Source organism: Osmerus eperlanus, chromosome 26, assembly GCF_963692335.1.
Source record: "Osmerus eperlanus chromosome 26, fOsmEpe2.1, whole genome shotgun sequence".
Classification (NCBI taxonomy): domain Eukaryota; kingdom Metazoa; phylum Chordata; class Actinopteri; order Osmeriformes; family Osmeridae; genus Osmerus; species Osmerus eperlanus.
The window spans coordinates 6,447,919-6,473,581 of record NC_085043.1 but is presented as its reverse complement, the minus strand read 5'-3'; the positions used below and the strand labels follow the sequence as shown (position 1 = coordinate 6,473,581).

The following is a 25,663-nucleotide window of genomic DNA, read 5'->3' as shown; positions in this document are numbered from 1 at the left end:
CGTGGACCACTTACTCCGGCTGAGAAATTGACCACGCACCCGGCGCGGACGAATAATGCGCGTCTGCCGACTCAGTTGGTGCACTTGCACGCGCGCGCACACACATGCTGGCACACAAAAAGGGGTGTAGAATCTCTTCTCTCCTCCACCGTCTCTCCCCCCACCCACCCCCCCACCTCTTTGGCTTCATACGTGCCGTGCCCCCCCCCCCCCCCCCCCCCACAACTCCCTGGCCCTCCCCCAGATTCCTCCGCCTATTCTCCATCCTGTCAAAGTTGGTTCTGCTCAAACAGGTCTCTCTCTCTCTCTCTCTCTCTCTCTCTCTCTCTCTCTCTCTGTCTCTCTCTCTCTCTCTCTCTGTCTCTCTCTCTGTCTCTCTCTCTGTCTCTCTCTCTGTCTCTCTCTCTGTCTCTCTCTCTCTCTCTCTCTGTCTCTCTCTCTGTCTCTCAGGCCCCGCTGAAGGTGGATGGTGAGGGAATGGTGGTACTGTACGCCGATGAACAGCACAGGACTGCAGACTTGAAGAGGACTGGGGAAAAAAAGAACTAAGTCTGAGCTGTTGACAGTCAGGGCTTGGCTACGGATGTTTCCCCTTCCAGTGATCCTGAGTGGGGTGCCAGTGTCTTTGTATGGCTGCTGGTCTGCTTCGAGGTCAGGGTTAACGTCAGTCTGGCTAGGTGTCTCTGGTATGACTGTGTAACCAGGCTGAGAATGGAGAGACGTTATCAACGCTTTCAGACGCTTAGTGCACCTCTGCTGCCTGTCAACAGAAGATGCTTCGGTTTAAACGGAGATGCATATGGAGACCCCCCGCAAAGTAGTACATTCAAAGTGTTTCTATATGTGTACAAATGCATACAGATACATTGTGTTCGCACAGAAGAACCTGAACACTCTGGGATCGGTGAAGTGAATTTAATTGAAATCCCATGTGGACACATGCACAGTTATACAAACTTCACAAACATACTGTCTATTGTCAGACACATACTTTTTATTGTCTGTGCCCCAAAGGCTGATGGCAATGTGGTTTACAATACGTACAGAGGATCTCCGCCTGACTGGATTTTCCATCCAGAGAAGAGGAGATTATGTAAGTTTTATATAACTCTGAGAAGGGAGATGAGGGAGGAGGTGTGCGTAAGGGTGTTGTGAGGACGGTTGGGGTTTGTATGATGGGAAAGGGACTGTTTTGATGCTCTCTCTCAAACTATTCTCTCTCATTTCCTGTGTTTGGATGAACAAAGATGAACACTGCAGGCATTGTCAACTGCCGATGAGCATTTAGCCATTAGAGGGCCTGGGTCATTAACATCATTAAGCACTCATGCAACCAAAGCAATGAACTTGTACACGCTATCTCAAATGCACATAAAAACACAAGTTGTGATACTGTACAGTCACTGCATGGTTCGATTTCATTTCATTTTTGCCTCTGAACGTCCATTTTGCTATGGCTTTGTTTGCAGTGTGATAAGACCTCTAGCATGTTGTTTTAGTTACCTGAAACGTTATCACAACTACATACCGTTTCTTCCATTTGTTATTTTATGTCTCTTATAAGTCTGTTGTTTGTGCATGTGTGTGCTCGAACGTGTGTGTGCGCGGTGTCCGTGTGTGTGAGTGTCCTTGTGAATGAATCAGACTACATTCCTAGTCCAATATACCCGTCCAGAACCGTAGGACGTTAATTGCTGGAGGTCCACCCTGGTCCTGCCCTGCCAACAGCATGTAATGGACGGATCGGTAACCCGACTCTGGAGGAAGTTTAAGAGAAACCATAAACAGTAACACACACACAGACGGTCCTATAAAGACACACACACACACACACACGTACACACAATTAGGGTTGCGTCGAAGGCATGACTGAAAGCGGGGCATTAGATCGTCTGAGGTGAGTACAGCTGCAAGGCGCGCCAGGGAGATGCAGCGTGTGTGCCTTTCTATGGGTGAAAAGTCGCGATACTGCCATTTAATCACTGTTGTTTTCTCGTTTCGAATGTTTGACCGATGTGCTGTGCATCTGTAGCACTTATCAGAGTTGCAGTAGTACGCTTGAATGCTTGTGGCCAGTGGACCATTTCAGACTTGTTTTGGAGAGGTTTTTGCTACAATTGTATCCGTTGAGGGAGTAGGACATCATGTTCCACGAAGACAGTGTTTAGCACGTTTAGCTATATTCTTGCAAGAAGGAGAACATAACAGTACAATACAAAATGTAAAAATATTTGCAATCTTGCAGCTTGCAACTTATCAGTTTTCTGCAGGTTCAGCACCATCAAAGTTGCACAGTGCACTGAATGCAGAATTCAGCAACTTGGATTGAATGTATGCATGGATTGAGATATGAGGATACTAAACATTCTGCGTGCCAACAGCACATCAATGCAGTTGTGATTATATTTCCATTTCATATGCAATATGATTGGTCATATTAAAGATAATTGTATTGATAGTGATGGTTTTAGTTATCTGCAGCGCAATTCTAAGCAGCCCATTCAACAGTTTGAATTTGTTAATTCACCCAGACGCATAACGGTGGATCCGCGTGGTTTTAGCTCGTTAGAACTCATAGGCAGCATCCACAACCTTTCCTTTGATTTATTTTCACGTAAGTAACACATTAATCATACTTCTCTTCCAGCTTTACTGTAGAGTACAGCTTATACCTTTGCACTAGTAGTTAATCAAAGTTATGACAGAATCCGATTACCCGCACCATTCCTCGACACGTTATTACCGACATTTTGTATTGTTTTGTGATGTACTAATTGCCTGTTCAGTGTTTTTATTTGTACCTTATTAACATGGATGTAGGCTACATGTGTTTTTTCTGGATATTCATGACTCGATGATGCTCGTTATTTTGGCCTATTTTGATTACTCTGTGTTGCTCCCCAATGTTGTGTCAGAAACAATGACAGTACACAGTTCTCCCTGCGTAGCCTATATCCTTACAATCAACGTTGGTTTTACTGAAAAATCACAAGCTTCATCTGTCGCCAACCTCTTTTTTTCCCGTTTGAGCTTGTGTGGTGCGCGCGGAGCCACTCCAATGGAATGGATTTCCATCCACATTACGCTTGGAAAAGGACCGCGAGCCGTGCGGCCCTAGGCTTCACAATAGACAGAGAGGCTATTATAATGCTCTACGGTGCCTGGTTTTATGCCCAACTCTGCCAGTACACAACTAATACACAAACCAGCAGACGTTCTCATTAGCTTCTCCGTGCTTTGACAACCGTGCTATTATGATAACCCTTAGCCTATATAGTCCACCATCTGCCAAGAAATTATAAAACTCTCTTCTCCCCCCCCCAAAAAAAATTGGCTTGTCTCTCTCCTCTGCAGGACGTGTTGGTCCCAGTGTGTGTCCCTGTGCCGTGGAAAGCCCTCAGGCGTTTGCTTGCTCTCCTGCTGCGGTAGAGGCCCTGTCATGGCAGCCTTCAAGGGGATATGGACCCAGGAGTTCTGGCGGTGCGTGGGGGCGGAGTTCCTGGCCATGCTGATCTTTGTGCTCCTGAGTCTGGGCTCCACCATCAACTGGGCCGCCGGCGAGGAGAGTCCGCCCCCTCCGGACCTGGTGCTGATCTCGCTGTGCTTCGGCCTGAGCATCGCCACCCTGGTGCAGTGCTTCGGGCACATCAGCGGCGCTCACATCAACCCGGCCGTCACGGCCGCCATGGTGGTCACCCGCAGGCTCAGCCTGGCCAAGGCCGTCTTCTACCTGGTGGGGCAGTGTCTGGGCGCCGTGGTGGGAGCGGCCGTCCTCTACGGGGTCACCCCGGCCTCGGTCAGGGGCGGCATGGGCGTCACCACGGTAAGAGGCTTGGAGGTGGGGGTGGTGGGGGTGGGTCGTTGACCTTTAGGGGTGTCAAAGTGGAGGGAGAAGTGGGACTGAGGTGGTTCTACTGCGACGGTATGCATGAAGACTCGCTTTCCCACAGGTGAACGCCGACATCTCTGTAGGCCACGCTCTGGTCGTGGAGCTCTTCATCACCTTCGAGCTGGTCTTCACCGTCTTTGCCACCTGTGACCCCAAACGCGATGACCTCAGAGGCTCCTCCGGCCTGGCGATCGGCCTGGCGGTGTGCATCGGACACCTGTTTGCCGTGAGTACATTTCAGGGCCATGTTAGTGACCTGTTTTTCTTAGTTTGGAAAGTAAATTAAAAAAAACAAAACAAGTAATGCATTCAGAAGGTCATTTGAATACATTAAATAAATAATAAGACATAGAATCAACCTACATAACACAACACTTGCCCTCGAAAAAAACACATTCATGAGTCTGCCCGGATGTTTTTTTGCTGGATCTACATTCCCTCTAGTTCACCCTGCAGGTTATTTAGGTAGACTACCCTGTGTGGTTTTGCTTGCCAGATTCGTTACAAACATGGTGGACCTAGGGGATGGCGGTAGGGCCTGAGGAGGACTCGGGTATCACTATGATGGTAGTCGGAGACTGCAGACCTTCCCGATGGAATGTTCTTGAAATTCATCCACACAGAGTCACTGGTGGCAGGGGGAGGCGGAGTGATAAGTGAGGGGTTTGGCTCGGGAGGGGGGGGGGGGGGCGAACCTTGTGCTTTCCCTCCGCCTGGCCTCTGTTCAGAGTGTCCACACTTCCTCCATGTGGTGACATGTTGTCCGATGTGATTGGTTAACCCATGTGTGTCACATGTCTCTGGCCTTCTTTTAGATTCCGTACACTGGTGCCAGCATGAACCCGGCCCGCTCCTTCGGTCCTGCCATGGTCACCTGGAGCTGGGAGAACCACTGGGTAGGACAGAGCCGACCACAAACGCACCCACAGCCGAGTACAACCGCCCTCTTAACTACACCTCCCCATACACGGCCACAGGGAGGAACACACTGTATAAATCAACCTCGTTTTAATTTGGTTAAAGCGAGCCAAAACACTCCTTTTACAGATTTTGTCATTTTCGTTCAGCTAAACATGGATTCAGAGCCAATAGAAATACATCCTTTGGGGTCCACATTTTGGCTGTTTTGTGTCTGTTGCATAAGTGTCTGCTTATTGGCTGGCACACCAAACACAATCCCAGAGTTACTGCCAGACTGTTATTTGATTTTAGTCAGCCGCACAGGTCACGTTCACAAACGCTCTCTCTTCCTCCCATTTCCATCTTTTTCTCTTTCCATCATTCTCCTTCCATCTTTTTCTCTCTTCCTTCCTTCTTTTCTTTCACACTTTCACTCTCTCTCGCTCTCTCTCTCTCTCTCTCTCTCTCTCTGTGTCCCGTTCACAACCTCACACACACACACAGATACACGCACCAATACCAAAGAGCGCCAGAGTGATAAGGCCAGGGAGGTTCACAGTACCTTGGCTAACCGTGCTGTCATCGACCCCTGCTGAGCGCTTCCTTTGCAGGAGCTGCAACATAAGAAAGGTCATGGGGCACAGGTCATCAGACGGGACAAGCATTCCCAACCGTAAATCATCCGAGATAGCATCACTGTAAATAAAACTGTTAATAATAGCCTCACAAATGCACGGCGGTAGACATGGACATGGATGTAGACATAAGCATGTAAAGCGACTCCCCCTGTCGAAACCCAACGTAGCCAAAGTATCAGTCCATAAACATATTTCACGATGTGCCTGACAGGGGCGAAGTTATGCTGCTCATTGCTTTCGAAACCCCAGCAGTTACAAATAAAACGATCTTGATCTGATCTTACTTGGAACGTGTGCCAAGTCTTTCTGAAGCCCTCCTTGCCCCCTGTAAAATACTTATATGACACTACTAACATTAGTCAGACATTACAGAGAGGTTGGTGTGTGGGTGTGTGTGTTATCGCGGTGGAGTTTCAGAGTCCCGCCAGCCCAGTCTCTTCAACACAAGCACACCCCCCCCCACACACGGACAGTCCAGCTGACTAAACCCTCTCAAAAACACACACCCAACACACACACCCAGACACACACCAACGACTTGATGCTTGTGTCCCCTGTCCCAGGTGTACTGGGTGGGTCCAGTGCTGGGCGGGGTCCTGGCGGCAGGCCTGTACGACTACCTGTTCTGCCCCGACCCGGAGCGGAAACGGCGCTACGCCGAGGCGCTCTCCAAGACCTCCTTCCCCTCCGCCAAGTACCACGAGGTCCAGGCCTCCCTCGCCGCCGCCGAGCGCCACCAGCTGGCCGCTGAGCGCACCTTCACGGTCATGGACGTGGAGCGCGCCGAGCGGAAGGAGAGAGAGGAGAGGGAGAGACAGAGGGAGGCGTCGGGGGAGGTGCTGTCCTCTGTATGACTAGTGCGGTGCACTGGGAGGGAAGACCAGACTGCTGTACAGACCGCTGACCCGTATCCAGCCCTCAAAGAGACCGACCTCTTGTAAAGAGACTCCCCGGCTCTCATCAACAGACTGATCATCTACAGACTGAACTACAGACTAGATTCCGACGTAACTCCAATTGAACCCGATTGTAGAACCTCCTAGATTGGGCCCGTTGTAACAGGCCTTACTGACCTACTTGGAATTCCCACACACACACCGTACTTGCTGTAGAGGTAAACACAGACCGGCTAGTCTGTGGAGAGGTCAGAGGGGACAAACTGAAAATGAACTTTTGAGCTGATCGAGGAGGGAGTGCGGAGGTCATGTTTGTAGGAGGGGTTCAGACGGCGATGGAAGTCTGTCTGTCTGCTAGTGAACTCACATCGCATACTTTTTTCTCAGTGCACGAGGCCAGAGATTGCACCTTTTTTACTGGTTTAGCATGGGGTGCTCAGGGATGTCCTGGTATTGTCCCTGTATCTAACTGAAATTAAACGGATCTACTTATTCGAATCTGTTTGTTTTTATCCTTTCTGCTCTGTCGTCATCTATCACCCTCACCTTATCCCCTTCAATCAGACACACAATCACACTCTGGATTGTCTTACTAAATTAATTTGGTGGGATAAGGTGCGTTGTGGCTAATTTCAGACCAGCGTAATGATTATTGCTCGTTTATTGATGTGAGGAGCATAGTTCTTGTACTTTTTTGTCAGGTTAACATTTGTTTTATTGGGTTATAAAGTTGAACGTTTCACTGAGCCGTGCTATACCGACTAATAAATTAACTTCAAAGGAATTGGTGCATCACTTGATGAATGGGTCAGAGAAAGCACGTAAGTAACATGTTTTCACTACTATTTATTAAACTAGTTGATGTCTAGTTGTATAGCTACTGCTTAGATGAATGGAAACTGAAATACAGAAACTAACTGGAACCAGTAACAAGGTGTACTAACTGATATTAGCCAGGAGAGGGAGCTGAGAACATGAATATAAGCTGTCGTCACTGCATGGTTTTCTCATCACTGAGTGTGTGTGTGTGTGTGTGTGTGTGTGTGTGTGTGTGTGTGTGTGTGTGTGTGTGTGTGTGTGTGTGTGTGTGTGTGTGTGTGTGTGTGTGTGTGTGTGTGTGTGTGTGTGTGTGTGTGTGTGTGTGTGTGTGTGTGTGTGTGTGTGTGTGTGTTAGCAGCTGACTAGCACCCCAATCCTCCATGGTTTTGTTTCATACCTTAGGACTATTTACACACAACTAAAACTCAATGTCAATGAATTGGAAAGAGAAAAACAGATAGGCTAGTCTCATTTAAAGCCTATTGGCCAGAGTAGTGAAACACAAGTTATACTCATTCCCCTGCTATGTTTCTGACAGAAATACAGAAGCAGGAGTTTTGTTTAAAGACAGCAATAATTGAAAAGTAAAACCTGCGCAAACTTGACAATCTCTCCACCTTTCTTTGTCTCCGTATTTACGTCTGTTTCTCACTCTTCCTCTCTGACTCCCCGGCCCGAGGAGATGCAGTTAAATTGCAAGCCCAATTTCAGGAGAAAGCCATTAATCGTGGCTGTGGGGCACGGCGTCCCAATTTGCGTGGAGCAGCACTTTGTCAGCCCCTTGTCTTTACTGTAGACGTATTTTGTGTGCATAAACGGAGATATTTGGCTCACTCGAAAACACACATTTGGCTGGTTAGTCTGAAGGAATGGGCCACATTGAGATGATTTCAGGTCAGACTGAGCAGCCTGTCCACTCTTTCGACTCTCTGCATGTTAACACTCACCAAAGTTGACACTTGACCGTTCTTTCTGTGAATGAAACTGATGTCCCCCTCTGTCTATAGACAATATGTCCTCACAGATGAAACTGGTTGAGAAAACGACCATTTATATAACCCCGTTCATCTGCTGCGTTTCCCTCCACGACACAGAATCAGTCCCTCCATTAGAGGAGAGCGCCCACGGAGAGACCCCGTCAAAACTAATCACGCCGATTAAGATCAACGTCTCCCGCCGAGAGCGGGGCCAGCTGAAAGGCACGAGATCTGTTGGTGCGGATGCTTTGTAAACCTGTTGTAAATAATGTTTTGATTGCATATTACAAATGAATGAGCATACCTATATCTCAAATACGGTAGTTGCCAACGTGTTTGTCCACATCAGATATAAAACAGATCTTTCTGATCTTTGCCTAAGGCGCGTGGAGACACTCCGGAGCGTAAATAGACGGTGTTTGATTCTTTCTACTCTTGGCAGGCTGCATTTCTCTCTGGCGCGCAAAGAAACAAGATCGCAGGAGAGACAGAAGCAAACGCTCGTTTTTGAAGGCTAGATGTTACAGGTAAGCGGGTTTACTTTGTTTTCGGTCGGTCGTATTGATGGTGCTGCAACTGCTGAAGCGCACGAGCATTTTACGCATGTGCTGTTTGGACATTGGACAATTCCTGACAAATTCTGTCACCAAGTTGTGAGACAATGATTCGGTGTATTGACAGATGTTGGGTAGATTTGCGTGTAATTACACATCTTCCGTTTCTATCAGAGACGTTTTTTAAGTGTTTGTGTTTGTGTAGGATACCGTCCCTGGTTTGCCTTGTGGCACTCTTGATAGAGTTCAAATTAGGGGTGTCAATATGCAGACAGACATATTCCTTGTGGCTAAGTGAAAATGTAAAGGCCTAGTTCTTTTTGCCTGGACAAGTGATGTAGCTTAAAGCTAACGTATTGATGCCTCAACGCTCTTAGTCAAATGATGGATTTAGTGAATGAAGTGATAATAAGCAAATGCATGATAAATGAAGAAGGATTGGACTCCTGCTAGTCCATCCTTACACACACTGTGACCCAAAGACTGGGTGAGAATAGCGCTACAAAAAAAACGGCAAACTACTAAATAATTACAAACAAGGACTAATGATTTTGTTTGATTTTCTATTTTGCAGGTAGGGCTCAGATCCCAACGGATGACACCTGAGTGTATCTGGAGTGTATGTCAGTCTTGGGAGGTATGTTTGTGTGTTCCGGTGTTGATGAATTGACTAAAGTCAGCTTTATTGGCATCCTGTAAGCTTTCAGTCAGTACATTTTGTGAAAAGTACATACCTTGCAGTGTGCCATATTTTTCCCTTACATAGTTCAGGCTTTCTTAGCAGATACAATGCCTGTTAAAACTGCCCTGAGCGATCCAGTTGTTTGGCATGTTATTAATAATGTATCATATAAATCATTAAAAACAAAGTGACAGCTTGCTATTTACACCGGTGGAGGAATCTGTTTATAGATGCATATTCCCATCTGAGCTCATGCTGTTGTAGGCCAGTTTCATTTCTCATAGCAAAAAAGGAAACCTTTGAGGAAATCAAAACCAAACACACACAGGCTACATTATTACAGGCCTACTGTACTCAAAAATAATAATTGGATTGGTTTTTATTGATCTTGTTGACAATGTAGGCCTATATGTTGCCTCGTGAACTGTTTTCGGTGGTTGTGCTCTGCTGATCCGCATAGCAAAAGCACTTGAGTTTCCTTTGGGATCAATGAAGGAAATGAATTGACTCTTGATGGGAGTTCGAAACAGATATGGCATCAGAGCTGTCCTGGCTTTTGTGAGGTTGTACTTAGGATGCATTAGCCGTTTTCTACTGTACTAGTTAGTAACTGGAGTTCATTTGCAGTACTGCATGTTCTTCCCCTTTTGGATCGCTCATTTGGACAAACACATTTCAGTCACATCTTCTCACCATACACACACACAGCGCTTTCACAGTATGTATCAAAATATACTAATTTATTCACACACGCTCCCTTCCTCCCCCTCTCACTCTCTCTCTTTCACACACACACAGACACACATCCTCCTGCTCCTCCAATGCCAGCCCACGGCTGTCGAAGCTGCTTTAGCTATCACACCTCAGTGTTATTTTCCCCGGGTTTTGACGAGCCTCGGAGCCAGAGCTTGTTCTTTGTGTAAGTGCTTTTTCAGAACTTCTCCCTATCTCTGCAGATTAGTCAGGGAGCAAATTACCTGCCTGCACAAAAAAAAGCGCAATCCTACACAATTTGCTGCGCGTGGCGTAGAGATCTCCTTTTGAAGAGCGGCCATGTTATTTCCCCAGGCCCGGCGGGCACTCCTGGCATGCAAATCATCATTAAATTAATTTTAAAACTCAACATGTATTCTGGGCTCTCTTATCAGTATCTGCACAAACCGCATACAAATCAGGCTGGGATCAGACGCCACGGCAAAGGTCTCCACTTTAAGGGCTGGCTAATTGCTAATTGGGTAGCGAGGTGTGAAACGGGGCTTCGCTAACGAGAATTCAAACGTGTGAGTAGGCCTATCTTCTTCCTTTTAAAATGGCTCAGGCTTCCTTGCGACATGGCTGGGGGCGGAGGCAGTGGCACCGACACAAAACACCGTTTTTAGTGGGTCTGTTTCAGCAAGCCGGTTAAACGAGGTTGTTTATGTTTTATTTATTTATTTTAATGAACGAATTGTTACAAAGTTACCGCCAACTGTTACAAGAAGTCCATCAATCCTAGCGGTAGGGTTCATGGAAATGTCTCTCATATGCTTGTACATGGACAACTGCCTCAATAGCCTAACATTCTATCCCCAGCATGTTTATGCAACAGTCGAACAACTTAATAAATAATAGAACTACAACAAACAAATACTTCCTGTCTGCGGTTCGCACTGCCGTACTTCATTTTCAGTTGCATCCGTCTTTACCCACAATATCACTCACCTCACACAGCCTGGCCATCAGTTTAGGTAGCAACGACATATTTATCAACTGGCCTGGTAACACTCAGCCCAGGGGCAGTTCAACACTTGGCCTGGCTCGTACCATACGTTGTACCAGTAAGACCAATTTATAGTGTCCGAGATAACATGTGGTAACATTCCTAAAATAAGGCGGACAGTATGTCCGTATACTTCCTCACATGCTCCTTCGGAAGTTATATATATAGACGAAGGAGCTAGTGCAGTATCTGGAGTATATTGCTCGATCAAGGTCATGCACGCCCAAGGGAGGTGTTAGTACTCTTAGCTTGGAGGTAGAGGAGGGCGATGTGCTATATTAGGAAGAAGGAAATATAATTGGTTTTTACGCCCAGGCTTTGCTTGAATCAATGCATTAGCACACTACTCCTAAGTATCATCACGCGCGTGATGTGAAAAGTTTCTAATGAGACTGCAAAGGCTTGCAAACATTTTAATAACTGCAAAAATCTCCGAGGCTATAAAGGAGATTTATAGTGACGATTACTGAGTGCGAGGTTCATCAGCAGGTGTGTGTGTGTGTGTGTGTGTGTGTGTGTGTGTGTGTGTGTGTGTGTGTGTGTGTGTACCTGCGCGTGTGTGAGGGTGGGTAAGTCTCTTCAGAGAATGTATCTGCAATATTGGACTGGTCCAATATGAAGTCCAATACTGCAGTCTTTTTAGGAGCGCGCCCGTAATCCCTTTTTGCTACGCTCGCTCCCTGCACCTTAAAAAGGCGCGTGCATAGCTGAAGGTCACTAAAACACAAAGCTCTCAGCTCTGCGGTCCAATATAGCGCATGCGCGCTGCCTGAGGACTGCTACACAGACTGCAATATGGCGAGAATGCCTGGCAGCGGAGACTGCTCGAGCGACGCGACAGAGACTGAGCAGGATGAACACATGAGTTGCCCGGAGAGGAGCGGAGACGAAGAGGAGGACGAGATACAGGAGGTTCAGATAACGGGGGAGGAGGAGGACCAGTATGGGGAAGACGTCGAGTTTGAGTGGGAGTCAGAGAGTGTGGACCCCAGCTCTTGCTCTGCAGCTGAGACAGAAGCGGTCGTTATGCGCAACACGGACCGGTGCGGCGGACTGGGAGAGGAGGTGGACCAATTTCACATCCCTGGACTCGACTCAGAACTTGAGGGAGACTCGCAGCGGTCTGACCGGTCTAGACTGAGTGAGAATACCCGCCTAGCCACGAGATACGCGGTGCGGATCTTTCGAGAGTACCTGAGTGAGAAAGCCAAAAGTCCTGACTTTGAAACTCTGGACAAGGAGGCGCTATGCGCAGTGCTCCGCTCCTTCTATGCGGAAGCGCGCTCTAAGAGCGGACAGTTGTATAGCAAGTCCTCCCTCATAAGCATCCGGAGCTCACTCAACCGCTATCTGAATGAACCTCCTTATTGTCGCACTCTGGACCTCACAAAAGACCCAGAGCTGCGCAGTGCCAATCTGACGCTTGCCGCCGTCATCCGAAAATTGGAAGAACAAGGTGCGGGTCCCGTAGTTCAGAAGCAAGCCATCACTCGATCCGACCTTCGAAAACTCTACACCTCCGGCGCATTCAACACCGACACGCCGTTCGGGTTGCTCAATAAAGTCTGGTTCGAGACATGCATGTATTTTTGCACGAGAGGGAGAGAGAATCAGCGCGAGCTGGAGGAGGACTCATTCGGACTTGCCATTGATGAGGACGGGAGAAAGTTTATCTTCTTCAAAGCTCTGGGACCATATCACAGGTCTCGCTCCGCATCTTGGACTAAAAAAAGACCCGACACGGACGAAGAAACCTTGCCGCGCATGTACGAGACGGGCACTGAGTTTTGCCCCTATGCCAGTTTCGTGAAGTATGTCTCTAAACGGAACCCTCTCTGTAAAGCGTTCTTTCAGCGCCCACGAGACCATTGCTGCGCGAGCGATATGACATGGTACGAGAACAAAGCCATCGGTAAAAACCTGCTGGGTACAAGAATGCAGATGCTGTCGCGTGCTGCAAAGCTGTCAAAGACTTACACCAACCACTGCATCGGCGCCGTGTCTATAGCAACACTCAACAGCATCGCTGGGATCGGGACAAAGTCAGCGACGCTTTACGTTGCCTCGGAAACGGTGAATGGCGCACAGTCACATCTTCAGCTCGTGATCCCGTACATCCGACAGGTTACGGATGCCGTGGAGCTCAAACCGCAGAGGACAACGCGAAGAGCACGGACACTGTGCCCCAACGACGTCTCCGGGCCGCCGTCTCCAAAGAAGCTTTGCGTGCGTCCGGAACGCGTGGATACGCCAGTGTTCACGGAGCATAAGACTGACCCGGTGCCCACACGACCCCCAGATGCCCACAGTGGGGAGCCCAATAGCCAGTCACCGGATATTCTGTTGCCCGTGCAGGTAACATACTTCCAGCCAGCGTAGAGATATGACATTCGAATATGTTCTTTAGACAAATTTGTGGCTGCTATATCTGGTGTTGTTTGTGTCCATCTTTCCCATGATTTTGAACTTGGAAAAAAGGATTTGTTCAGCAAATGTGCCTGTTATTATCATACAGCCATGCAGTGCCACTATTGTTAGTTTGAGGTGCAGAAGGACATTACAGTGGTTAGTGCAAAGAGGGCACACAACTGAGTTTTCTCTGGGACTTTGTCTGTTGCCATGGGAGACAGGGCCAGAGGTAACCCCCATGCACCACATTTGAACCCACAGGGGAGAAGCACTTTCTGTCATGCCCAGGGCCACAAAGCCAGACAGACAGTCACACAGGCACACACGCACACAATTCACACACAGTCTGCAAACAGGAGCGAATGTCCTCGTGGCAACGGCACCTGTCTCGGACGATCGACAGCCATCGGTATCTATTCGCTCCGGTGACAAAAGCTTAAACGCGCGCGTGGCGTTTGCGAGCGTGACTGCGCAGACCTCTCCGGGTCCGCAATGCCCCGCGTGTCTCTGTGGAGGATTGCTGTGTTTGGGGAGGGCTCTCCCTCCACCGAGACTGCTGTTGGCGCCTGGGGAGCTGCACATGAACGCGTCAGCACGAACCGCTTGCCTGGCTTTTTACGCTCCATCGGCTCAATCTGCTCAATCTGCTCCACTGTCTTTGCGTGGCGCATCTGGTTGTTTACTGTATTCTCTGCTTTAAGAGACCCGTTCGGCCTCTGGCCACGGCTGTCTCGCTCCGCTCACCTTGCTAAATGCTGACCCAACCAGTGCACTTATGTCTTGTCAGTTTATTTTTTTTGGTCCTTGCAACTTTTGAGGTGGGTTCGAAAAGCTGTCTGACTGGGCAAAGCCCTCTGATTGGCAGGGAATATGTATATCAGATGCCCCCCCCCCCCCGTGTCTCCTCTGCGCTAACTCTTCTGACGGGCGCGTTTGTTTCGGCCTCGCAGGACAGCTGGAGCAGCGGCGGCAGCATGACCAGCCGGCCCCTGGTCTCCGTCTCCCCCGCGTCTCCCCTGGGCTCGGCTGGCATCCCCACCCCTGCCCAGCTCACCAAAACCAGCGCCCCCGTGCACATAGACGTGGGGGGCCACATGTACACCAGCAGCCTGGCCACGCTCACCAAGTACCCCGAGTCACGGTAACACAACTCAAAACACTTGCACACACACACACACACACTCTCTCTCTCTCTCTCTCTCTCACACACACACACACACACACACACACACACACACACACACACACTCACAGACAGACACCAGACGAGGAGGATAATGGTGGTGATGTTGTAATAGTATTGTCCTTGATTATCGGCTGCACTTCCGACGTCGACTAAATGCATCACTTTGGCTAAGAGCTTCACGAGTGTAGAAATGATATGAAGAGCGATCGTGGCGATTGTGACGATAATGGCTCTCGCTTCTCTCAGGATCGGCCGGCTCTTTGATGGCACCGAGCCTATTGTGTTGGACAGTCTGAAGCAGCACTACTTCATCGATCGCGACGGCCCCATGTTCCGGTACATTCTCAACTTCCTACGCACCTCCAAACTGCTCATCCCGGACGACTTCAAAGTGAGTGTCCCTGTCTGGAATAGCGCATATTCATGCTGCCATATCCTACATTGTGCACTGAGCGTGTGTGTGTGCGTGTGTTCCAGGAGTACTTCCTGCTCTACGAGGAAGCAAAGTTCTTCCAACTGTCCCCGCTGCAGGCTGAGCTGGAGCGCTGGCGGAGCGAGCGCGAGGCCAGGAGCACGTGGCGGCCGTGCGAGTGCGTGGTGGTGCGCGTGGCGCCCGAGCTGGGCGAGAGAATCACCCTGAGCGGCGACCGGGCGCTGATCGAGGACGTGTTCCCCGAGGTGGGCGACGTCATGTGTCACTCGGTCAACGCCGGCTGGAACCACGACTCGACCCACCTCATCCGCTTCCCGCTCAACGGCTACTGTCGTCTCAACTCCGTGCAGGTAACTCTGAGGCCGCGCCTCAACGCCTCTGCCGTGCCTCCGGAAACAACCGCGGAACGATGCAAAACCCACACGCGGACAGCGCTGTCGGCCGTCGACCGTGTGGTCTGAGTGTTTGTTAAGTGCAGGTAGGCGGGAGAGATAATTTTAAAAAAAAGTCGGTGTTGCTGCGTTTGCGTCGATGACTCACTCGGAGGCAATGCGCTCGGCGAGAGGATGGCGGGGGGGGGGGGGGGTGAGGGAGGGATGAGGGGCGGTGACACAGAGGGCCTTCCAGTCTGGAGGCGGGGGGGGGACTAATACAGTTTAGAAATGAAACACAGCCACTGGCAAAGGGGATTTCTACCATGTAGATGGAAAGAGAGAGAGACATAGACAGAGAGAGAGCAAGAGAGACAGAGGGAGAGGGTGAATGCACCAGGAGAGAGGGATGGGGGGGAAATGGAGACAGAGGTTAGAGGAACAGAAGTCCCCCCCCGGGATCTAATGACGGAACGCCACCTCACTGTCATGATGAGAGGAATGTGTACGGGAACGATGTTTGGTGTCTGAATGTGTGAGATGGGGAGTTCGAGAAAGAGCGAGAGAGAGGGAGCCTGTGTGTGATTTAGGTCAGGGAATGAAACCGCAAGATGGCTTTCCACATGCACAGGCTGTCTCCTGCTGAAGAGAAGGATGAGTTAGAGCGAACTTGGGCCCCGGGCTGCAGTCTGTGCTATTGATAGAAACACATTTGCACATATATACGTAAGGTCTCTACAGACTGGCGTTCCTTGTAACACTGCGGGATGACCAAACTATTAGTGCAAGTCCTTTTCATCCACAGGACACGCCTCCACAGAGAATGAAAACCAACTCACTTCCTCATCCGCACAGCCACACTGTCTTGATTAGGTGGCGAACGTGACCTTTGATGTGTTACCTTTGTGTCACCTGACTTGTTTTATTGACAGGTGCTGGAGCGATTGCAGCAGAGAGGGTTCAGGATTGCCGGGGCGTGCGGAGGGGGCGTGGACTCCTCTCAGTTCAGCGAGTACGTCCTGCGCAGGGAAAGGAAGGGCGGTCAGCGGGACCACACCCTCATCCGTGTCAAACAGGAGCCCCTGGACTAAGCCCCGCCCAGAAGAGAAGAAAACCAGCTCTATGACACGCAGTTCTGTCTGACCCAAAGTTTGTTTTAGAATTTTTGGGGACCAGAAATGTGTATAGTGACGTGACTATGATTGGATGCTTGTCAATAGCGGGAAAGCTGTAAAGAGGCACTTCCTCTTTCAAACATTGGAACTTTCCAACAGGAGGTGTGACTCCTATGAGCGCTGAAGGAAGCTCACATCAGAATTTTTACTCTGCTTTACTTTTCATGAATGAATGTTTCAACTCACTATCTTTCAATGTCTGGTTTACCCCTCTGTACAAACAGTTTTTTGGGTTATTGCCAATTTTTTATGTTTGTAAAAAGGACCGATGCAGCACCTTTGGGTACTATTGGATACTCCAATAGTAAGGGGCAAGGGGGTTCAATCCTGGTCCTCGGGTCCGCTGTCCTGTATGTTTTCCTGCTCCACCACACCTGATTCAAATGAATGGTTGTTACCAGGCTGCTAAGCTTGATAATGAACATTCATTTGAATCAGGTGTGCTGGAGCAGGGAAACATCGAAAACATTCAGGACAGCGGACCCGAGGACCAAGATTGAACGCCCCTGCTCTGGTGTATCTGAACAGGTAAATAAGTTTCTTACGTCAAAAAAAGGACACATTTACATTGAAACACTTCACTTTAAATATCACATCTAAAATAGATAAATCAAGTCTTGTGTTCAGTAAAACAGTATGATGATTCCATTGTTGGACAGCTATTGGAGAAAGCAGGTCATGCATGTCGTTATGTCAAAATAAATCTGACTCCATGACCTAATGAATGAATTTACTGTAAAGACTTATGTTTAATGTTCATGTTTCATACTAAAGCATGTGCTACATATCCATGTTCCAGAATAAGTACTAGAGAGGGTACATTTTCTGGGGAAATTGTGGTAGGCTTGCGGCAGCTGCAGCAGGGGCTATTGTTTCAATTGGTATCAAACGTCCATAAAGACAACAGTTTTCATGGTGTGAACTTCGATGGAAAAACATGGATTTTCACGTCACTAAAGGACACACACACAACTGACATTCCTGAATGTTATAAGAAGTTACGATTTATTATTGATAAAGATTGCATAGATTACAAAGTATACAGCATACATTTGTGGGTTTTTGGTTAAAGGTAAGACCAAAGTAATGACTACCTACATATCAAGCTCAACGGGGTGGCCCGATGGAAAATTTCATTTCAGTTTGGCTCCGTTTTTGTAACTAACGTTACAAACGTCTGTAGCAGGAATAATAGGAAAAACCTGACCACACTGTCAAATGAAGATGCTGAACATATTTAAAGTGGGCAGTTTTTTTTTTTAAAGATGCATTTTAATGTAGCAGATCATTTCTGCTTTATTTGGGACAGATCTGTGAAGATACAGATGCTGATCGCAGGCACACCAACTTAACCCTTGTGTTCTCTTCGGGTCATTCTGACCCATCAGTCATTGTGACCCACCGTCGTATTGCGACAAATTTACCTCCTACAAAAACAAAGTGAAGCATTTTCTTTTAACTGTTGGGCTGTCTCAGACCCCCCACATTGCAATGGTTAAAATAAAATTATTTTTATTTGTTTTTGTATTGGGTAAAATTGGGTAAACACAACGGTGGTTCGTTATGAACCTTTGGGTCATGTGACCCGAAGGCAGCACGGGTTAAAAAAAAAAGGCAGCAAGGGTTAAAAACTAAGCCGAGATGGAAAATGCAGTGTTCAATTGTTTTGGAGAGCGAATACGTCAATATACATGAGCCTCGCATGCATATTAATGCCGCTAAATTGTCTTCCTCTTCCTGGATTTGACAGGGCTTTGTCTTTGATGTAAGACAGGAGGCCCCTGGAGCTGGCACATTTCACCAGACAATACCGAGGGAGCACAGTAATCAATCAATTAGTACAACTCTGATCTTCACTGCCCTCCAGTAAGGTCGTTCCCGCCAAGAGCAGTGGTCCATTCTGTTCACTTCCAATTCATTTAGCCCTTCTGTTTTCTCAAACTGGGGTGGTGGCTGAATGCCAGAAGCTTCTCAATATTGCACGGCAAGACAATGGAATAATGTCTCTCTGAATATGCGCCAACAGCTTATAGCACAGCATGGGGTCTCCACCTACTTAGCTTAGGGAGACACTTTGGGACTTAATCTAACCCATGTACTCATTCACAACGAGAAATTTTATTGAGGAAAGTGGACACGGGGAAACATCGAGAGAATAGTCGGAAAAAGGTTTGCATACTGCGTAAACGTGGATTTATTGGCCGCACAGATGACAATTGTGACAACCTGTCATGCTGGTCAACCACTTGAAGATACTCCTGACATATGGACTGACACGAACACATCAGCTAACAAGTCCCAGGGCATAACAACAAAGAAAGACTTCTTAGGAATCAAAATAATAATATTACAAACAAAGGGAACAAAACAGATCTGGAAAAATAGGCACATTTTGTGCCATTCCTATCATCTGCTCGCGACTCAACCCACAGGACAGCCCTGGCTTCACAGGCTCCTCCCCCAGGGTCAGGGTCAGCCTATCAGAGCAGTGCATTGTACAGGGCCAGGGAGTGGCGCAGGGCAGGGTCCTGCTCCATACAGAACAGCAGGTCTCTCAGGGATACCCGGGTGACCCTCCTCACACCGGCCCTCTGCAGCACTGACAAGCCGCTGCTCGCCCCTCCAGCCTGAGAGAGAGAGAGAGAGAGAGAGGGGGGGAGGAAGAGAGACAGAGAGATGAAGAGAAAGTGTTCCCACTCAAAAGTTAGTGACATCCTCGTACCTCGCTTCCCGTGCCTGCGTCTCCCACAGCAGTAGAGGCGACGCCTGTGAAGGCAGAAAGGAAGGCCCTGTGGCGAGTAGAGGAAAGGGAGAGGAGGAGGTGGAGGAGGTAGGGAACAGCTCCCAGGCAGAGGGGGGTCCTGTGGGTAATGGAGTTCAAAGCGCTAGTTAAATGTCTGCAGTTATACAGCGCCTCATCTCTAAACTGGGCGCCCGGAGGGAGAAGGAATGAAATAAACCGAGAATTAGAGACTCATTAAGCTAAACTAACAGTCCTGCACATGGGCAACCCCCCCCCCCCCCCATCCTGTCTTGGAGGGTTCCTCGTTACGGATGCCAAAAAAAAAAAACAGGTGACAGAAAACAGGACAGAAAGAAAGAACTCCAACAAACACACACACACAGACAACCGGTAGTAACCTGGGTTCCCGTGGAGTCCTGGGGCCTCTTCTTGCGGGGCCCTATGGCAGCCAAGGCGGTCAGGTTGGCTTCTCTGTGCTGGAGCTGAGCTTGCTCCAACTGCTGCAGCTGAAACCGGAGGGCGGAGACAGAGAGAGGGAGGGTGGCTGGTGGAACAGTGGTAGCATAGCAACAGTATGTCTTAAGACGAGGTCGGGGGTCAAACCGCATGGAAACGTAAACAATGTCAAGGTTACGCTGAGTAACCTGCTAACATGGTAGGCGCTTTAATTTCCGAATCCGTATCAAGAAAATGCTGTGGGGCCGAGACTACAGACCCAGAAAGTAGCTCAATTAAAATGAGCTTCAATTAGTGCGGTACACACTCTGGGGCTTGGGAGGGGGTGGGTGCTGAAGGGGGATGGCACAGCCTGGGCATGTAAATGAAAACGGCTTTTGTTGATTTTCCTGCCGTTGCTACGGAGACACCTCTGGGAAACTGTGGATGCCGCTAGCGGTCCACAAATGCAGAAGGGGAAAACGACCAAAACAGCCCTGCATCTTGGCTGCTGGCTTGACATGAGACACAAGCAGGCAATTGCTTACTTTATCTCCCTCCCCGCCTCCCCAACCCTCCTCTGCCTCCCTCCCCCGGCCCTAAACACCGCGTTAGATTACTAAATCAACAATTAGTCTGCAAAACAGAAGAACACATTCGAATTCCCAAACACTTACTTTGGAAAAGTCTACAATACAGCTTGGAGATGGTCTGGCTAGCAGTGATGGAAGCTGGTTCGAGTTACAGCTAATGACCACCCCACGCCTCATGCCGTAACATGAATATGTACCTCTTTGGCCCGCTGTTTGAGCAACTGTCTTTCAGGGTCTTCTGTGTTCGATCGACTCTGTGGGGGTGGGGGAAACGACACGTTGATTTGAGAGACGGTCAAACTCTCTCGGGGAGGGATGCGTCGTGGGAGGGGGGCGCGGTTACCCTGGCGAAGCGGAGCAGCTTCTCACGCTCCTCCTCGTCTCTCCTCTGCTTCTCCAGACTCTCCAGCTGCTCCAGGAATCGCAGCTGGGAGCGCACGTCGCTCACCTGTGTGTGGCGGAAATCCTCCTGATCCCCCCCCCCCCACACACACACACACGCACACACACACACGCACACAGGGGAGAGCCAAGAGCTGTTGTTAGTTTTTTTGTGCATACCGTGGACTTTAAATGACGAATGTTCAAATGTAAGGCATGTATGAGCCTGTAAAGGAGTTGTGTGTGTGTGTGTGTCAGGGGAGAGCACCTTGAGGGCCATCTTGCGGTGCTGTGCCACCACAGTGACCTTCTCCAGCAGCTCTCTGAGGCGCTCCTGAGTGGCGTGAGAAACCAGGCTGACCACGTCCGGCCCCACCTCCGACACGCCCACAGCCTCACCTACGGAGAGGGGGGGGGGGGATTAACGCCTGCTGTATGATGATCCCCTTGTCTGTCTGTTCCCCTCAGAACTGCTGTGATTGGTGGACGGACGACTTTATCCAAAGTTCAACGCTGCCCCCTGTTGGTGACCCAGGAGTGTATGACATAATGGCACGGCCTGAACAGCCTACCCAGAGCTCCTCTACAGGACATCGTGCAACGGTACTCCGGCAACTCCCACATTCTCATTGGTTGGTGAAACGTAAAGAAGCTCCTTTTTTACTGGCTGGTGTGAGATCGTTTGGGGAGTCGGGGTTGGAAAGAGGTCGGTGGGGTAGAACAGAGAGGGGGGGGGGGCATGGGCGGGTACCGGCGTGGAGGATGCGTGTGAGCAGGGGGCCGGGGGGCAGGAAAGGCTCGTCGCGACACGACTGCACCACAGAGCCCACCATGGCCGAGTCGGTGGCTAGGATTCGGGCGTTCTCCTCGCTCAGGTTGACCCCGGCCATGGAGGCAACATCGTTTATGTCGTCGTCCTCTCTGTGGCAAAAAAACACACAACTGACCAACCCAGACACTCATGATCTCACACGGACTGCGTTAACAGGCCTAAAATGCACAGGTCTGTGTGATTTGGATTGTTTGGACATGGATTGTTGGGAGATTGTTTGGGGAAACTTTGAGGGTGGGGAGTGAAAGGTCCTAGGTGTGTGTTTACCTGTAGGAGCCGCCACTGTGCTTAAAGGTGTGTGTCTGGGATGAGGAGGCGAAGGCTTTGAAAGGCGGACGTCGGAAAATGGCACCTTGGCAGAGATGACAAAACAGAGCTAGAACGCGCAACCTTCTTTATTGAAATGGTGGTGGCTGATGTGTAGAATTGATCTGTGGGGCAGTGGGTATGGGGCTGTTTGCTTTCTTCACCTGTGTGGTGCTGTCCAGACTGGAGGACTATGGGTTTGGCCACGGTCCTGTCAGACACAGTCAGGATCCTACAGGACGAGGCTGATGATGTCACAGCTGGCATACCGGCTACACCCCTGGGATGCTGAATCACCTGAGGTGTAAACACACACACACACACACACACACACGATAGACATGTGATTTAGAATGTAGGTACACGCTCAAAGCAGTTAATGAGGTAAATAACATTACAAACAATGAGAATGTTATAAGTTCTCTACGCAGAGCACAGAATAATGGTGTATTTGTGTCTCGGAGAGGAGAGTGATTAAAGTACTAATTTAGGAACCGGTAGCTGGAATGTGGTTACTTTTCCTCAGTTCGGAGCTCTAAGTGGATTAGGCCTCACCTCAGGCCTTAGTATGCTGGGAGAGAATGAAGACTAAGCATGGAGACAAACTTGCTGAAATCCACTGCAACCACAGGGCCTTTGCAACTAACACACACATTCATTGGATTATTATGCAAAGTGGATGAATGTGGAGGGGGGGGGGGGGGGGGGGCTGTACAGCTCCATAGTTTGAATGCAGGCAGACCTGGTCTTATCTGGTTAACTCAGGCCTGCTCTATCCCAATCCTGGAGTGATTTACCAGCTGGGCCGGCTTGTAAGGCTGTCTCCCAGCGATGGCGGCGGAGGGCTGGACGTTGGGGGACAGCAGGGAAGGGGTGCGGGCGGTGGGGGTGGGGCCCTTGGAGGCCGGAGCCTGGGGCTTGGGTTGGTCCACCTGCTGGATGAAGAGCTGGGGATTCGGGGTGAGCTGGCGCACAGCGGGCAGGCTTTTCTGGAGACATTGAAAGAGGAGGAGGGAGACCTGAGGGGTGAGTTGGTTGGTCTGGTTGTTGGGGGTGTGTGTGTGGCAGTACATCAAATCGTAATACTGACCTTTAGGAAAGGGACCAGGTATGGTTGCGGAGAGGACTTCAGCTCGCGATATAGTCTGTCGGTGAATTCCTCAGGTTCTATGCTTCCATCCTGCAAGACAAAGGAAAAATGAAGTTAATGTACTAGCAGAGTGCGTATACTTTTTCAATGACAATGGGAGGTGGTGAATGTGTTTTTTTTTTTACCAGCAGACTCCTGACCAGCTCTCTGACATTTTTGGCCATGTCAGGGGAGTGGGTGCCACTGGAAGCCAGCTTTATCAGCGTCACCAGGAAGTTCTTGCATTTCTTCACGTTCTCCAAGGTCTCCTGAGGAGGAACAGGCGGGAAAAAGTATGTGTTTGTTATTTTTTCGAAAATTCATCCCCTGAACCAGGAACCAGGAAGTCCACTTCACGGAACTCACCCGTGTGATTGTAGTGGGGGCGACATTAGGGGCGTTCGTTTTCGCGATGGGGGTCTGGGGTCTGGGCTGAGACACTGGCCGCACAATTGGATGTGGTGCCTGGACTACTTGAGGTGTGGGAGCGGCCGTCCCTATCACCTGCAGCGACACACACCCAAGTAGAAACATTGACAAAATCCTTTGAAAACCAAACGCATGCACACACGTGGTCAACGCAAGACATATTGTGGTCACCGAGTTGAGGGCGTACCTTAATCACAGGAGCTCTTTGTGCTGTGGTGGCCACACGCATGTTGGGAGGGGGAGGAACCCTGATCACAGACAGGTTGTCTGTCTTTTTGATGGTAGTTGCTGCAGACACCTGTAATGAAACCTGAATTGAACCTTGAGGGTTTACGTTGGTTGAGGGGCAGTTCTATGGGCATATGTGAAGCCCTCTGTGACATGCTTGCGTGTAAAAAGGGCTATACAAATAAATTTGTTTTGATTTGAATGAAATGGCCTGCTTGTTACCATCTGGGTCAGAAAAAAAAGAGCATTGTGGCAATACATACACTTATCTTACAAGACCTCAGGTGATCACATTCTAATGCAAACACCTGAATACGGTGCATCACCTGTGGGGTTAGAGGTCTGGAAGCAGCATTGCTGGATGTTTTGGTTCCCTGCTGGGCTTGGGCAAGAGCTTGCTGTGAAACCAACATCAGCTGACCGCTATCACTGCGGATGAGCACCATACCTGCCAGCCAAACAGACAACATTAAAGAGCTTCCAATGGTAACAGCCGCACTCTCCGCTTTAGCGGTCAAGTGATATCCATGCAACACTGACCTGGCGGTATCTGGAAGCTAGCGGGTAGCTGTACGGATGTAGACGGGGGTCGCGGTGTTGCTGGCGTAGGCTGTGGAGCTGTTGGTCTAGGCGTAGGCTGTGGAGCTGTTGGTCTAGGCACAGCTATCACTAATGCTTTGCCCGGTGCTTTAGTCATGGTCGTCATTGGTCCAACTTGTGCCACAAGTTGTGGAGCTTGTGGGGTCCCGCTCTGGTCAGCTGTGCTTGGTTTTGCTTGGGACACAACCGTTCCTGTTTTCAAATTTGAAGCATCGGCGTTGCTCTGAGTTGATTGTGAGACGATTGCCAATGCTGTTTGAGAGTTTTCTTTGCCAGTAAGAACTGTCGATACAGTTGTTGGTACAACATATGTTGCATGATGTGTGCTCTGTTGGTTAGTTTGAACACTGTCCGAAAAAGTGTCGGCGTCAGCGGTACTTGTGGTAGAGGTGATCGGGCCAGCAACGGCTGTCTCTTCATGTTCTTGAGGGTTATTACTCGACGCTGCGCCATTTACTGCAGATGCTGTCAAGCTATCTGATGTGTCTGAAGTTGAACTTTTCTCGGGCAAGTCTTGAGTTTCACTTACACTGGGAGGCTCGATGGCTGCCATATTTATCGTGAGCTTAATATTTCGAAAGGCCAGGGTACTATCCGCCAAATATAACTGCCATTCACTTGGATCCACTTCGAAATAACCGTCACTGTGGCTATACCTTTCAACACAGACAGACCATTTTTGCAGTTAGTCTATGATTTATGAATGCAAAAACAATCGCATAACAGGATTAAAAAGACAATAAATCAAAAAGTGTAGCCTAGCCTACCTTCTCGCAGAACATGCGCCTCCGACTACATGGCATGCGGTCATGAAATGTAGCCATGTGAATCTTTCCACTTCCCTGATGCAATTTATTGGAATTCATTTAAATAATGAATGAAACTAATACATTCATTCAAATACAAAATTGTATTCAGATTCAGTTTTGTATGCTTTTGTTGAAGTTGAGCTATACAAAATAAAATGATTCAAATTCAGTTTAGTGACAAATATTTGCCAAGTACTTTTAGGCTACCAAGCCGCCAGTACTTCACCATGTAACTCAAAAGTAAAGTAAGACTACAGTGAGGTAAGTTGTTTTCAGTAAGAAAAGTAGCAAACAAACCTATGTAGTGACAAGTTTCTAAAGCTTGAAGATGGTGTTTTCTATTAACCATCTCCATTAAACACAGTCCTTAGTGTGTTTTTTTTACAAACAATCACAAGTTAATTGAACTTGAGCTGCATAACTGTTCTACATGAAGCCTGTGGAAGCAAACGAAATATATTGGTAACTTTGTTTGTTTTACATTTAAATG

At 48.8% G+C, this 25,663-nt stretch overlaps 4 protein-coding genes across 6 annotated transcripts; 3 read left to right on the top strand and 1 right to left on the bottom strand.

The window, feature by feature from the left end:
• Positions 1–1,715: 1,715 nt before the first annotated feature.
• Positions 1,716–6,792, top strand: aqp4 (aquaporin 4). Of its 2 annotated transcripts, none has more exons than XM_062452556.1 (5): positions 1,716–1,897; positions 3,355–3,823; positions 3,951–4,115; positions 4,705–4,785; positions 5,991–6,792. In XM_062452556.1, the coding sequence occupies exons 1-5, from the start codon at positions 1,866–1,868 to the stop codon at positions 6,279–6,281; spliced, it is 1,038 nt and encodes a 345-aa protein (XP_062308540.1). In that variant the 5' UTR covers positions 1,716–1,865; the 3' UTR covers positions 6,282–6,792. The 2 variants fall into 2 exon arrangements, with proteins under 2 accessions (XP_062308540.1, XP_062308541.1); XM_062452557.1 differs by lacking the exon at positions 1,716–1,897 and adding an exon at positions 1,917–2,614.
• A 17-nt stretch (positions 6,793–6,809) lies between these two features.
• Positions 6,810–17,417, top strand: LOC134012888 (BTB/POZ domain-containing protein KCTD1-like). Of its 2 annotated transcripts, XM_062452555.1 has the most exons (7): positions 6,810–7,144; positions 8,237–8,646; positions 9,248–9,318; positions 14,479–14,664; positions 14,956–15,100; positions 15,187–15,492; positions 16,446–17,417. In XM_062452555.1, the coding sequence occupies exons 2-7, from the start codon at positions 8,638–8,640 to the stop codon at positions 16,602–16,604; spliced, it is 876 nt and encodes a 291-aa protein (XP_062308539.1). In that variant the 5' UTR covers positions 6,810–7,144; positions 8,237–8,637; the 3' UTR covers positions 16,605–17,417. The 2 variants fall into 2 exon arrangements, with proteins under 2 accessions (XP_062308539.1, XP_062308538.1); XM_062452554.1 differs by lacking the exon at positions 8,237–8,646.
• LOC134012887 (uncharacterized) lies at positions 11,707–13,613 on the top strand. The gene has a single exon (XM_062452553.1). The coding sequence runs from the start codon at positions 11,910–11,912 to the stop codon at positions 13,491–13,493; it is 1,584 nt and encodes a 527-aa protein (XP_062308537.1). The 5' UTR covers positions 11,707–11,909; the 3' UTR covers positions 13,494–13,613.
• A 903-nt stretch (positions 17,418–18,320) lies between the features above and the next one.
• On the bottom strand, positions 18,321–25,523 carry LOC134013077 (transcription initiation factor TFIID subunit 4-like). Its single transcript, XM_062452838.1, has 16 exons — positions 25,132–25,523; positions 24,305–25,020; positions 24,091–24,212; positions 23,724–23,834; positions 23,474–23,611; positions 23,254–23,376; positions 23,069–23,158; positions 22,776–22,967; positions 22,143–22,275; positions 21,940–22,024; positions 21,592–21,761; positions 21,109–21,239; positions 20,803–20,928; positions 20,657–20,713; positions 19,830–19,937; positions 18,321–19,315 (listed from the first exon to the last, which is right to left on the bottom strand). Exons 1-16 carry the CDS (start codon positions 25,173–25,175, stop codon positions 19,169–19,171), a joined length of 2,493 nt encoding a protein of 830 aa, XP_062308822.1. The 5' UTR covers positions 25,176–25,523; the 3' UTR covers positions 18,321–19,168.
• Positions 25,524–25,663: the final 140 nt, after the last annotated feature.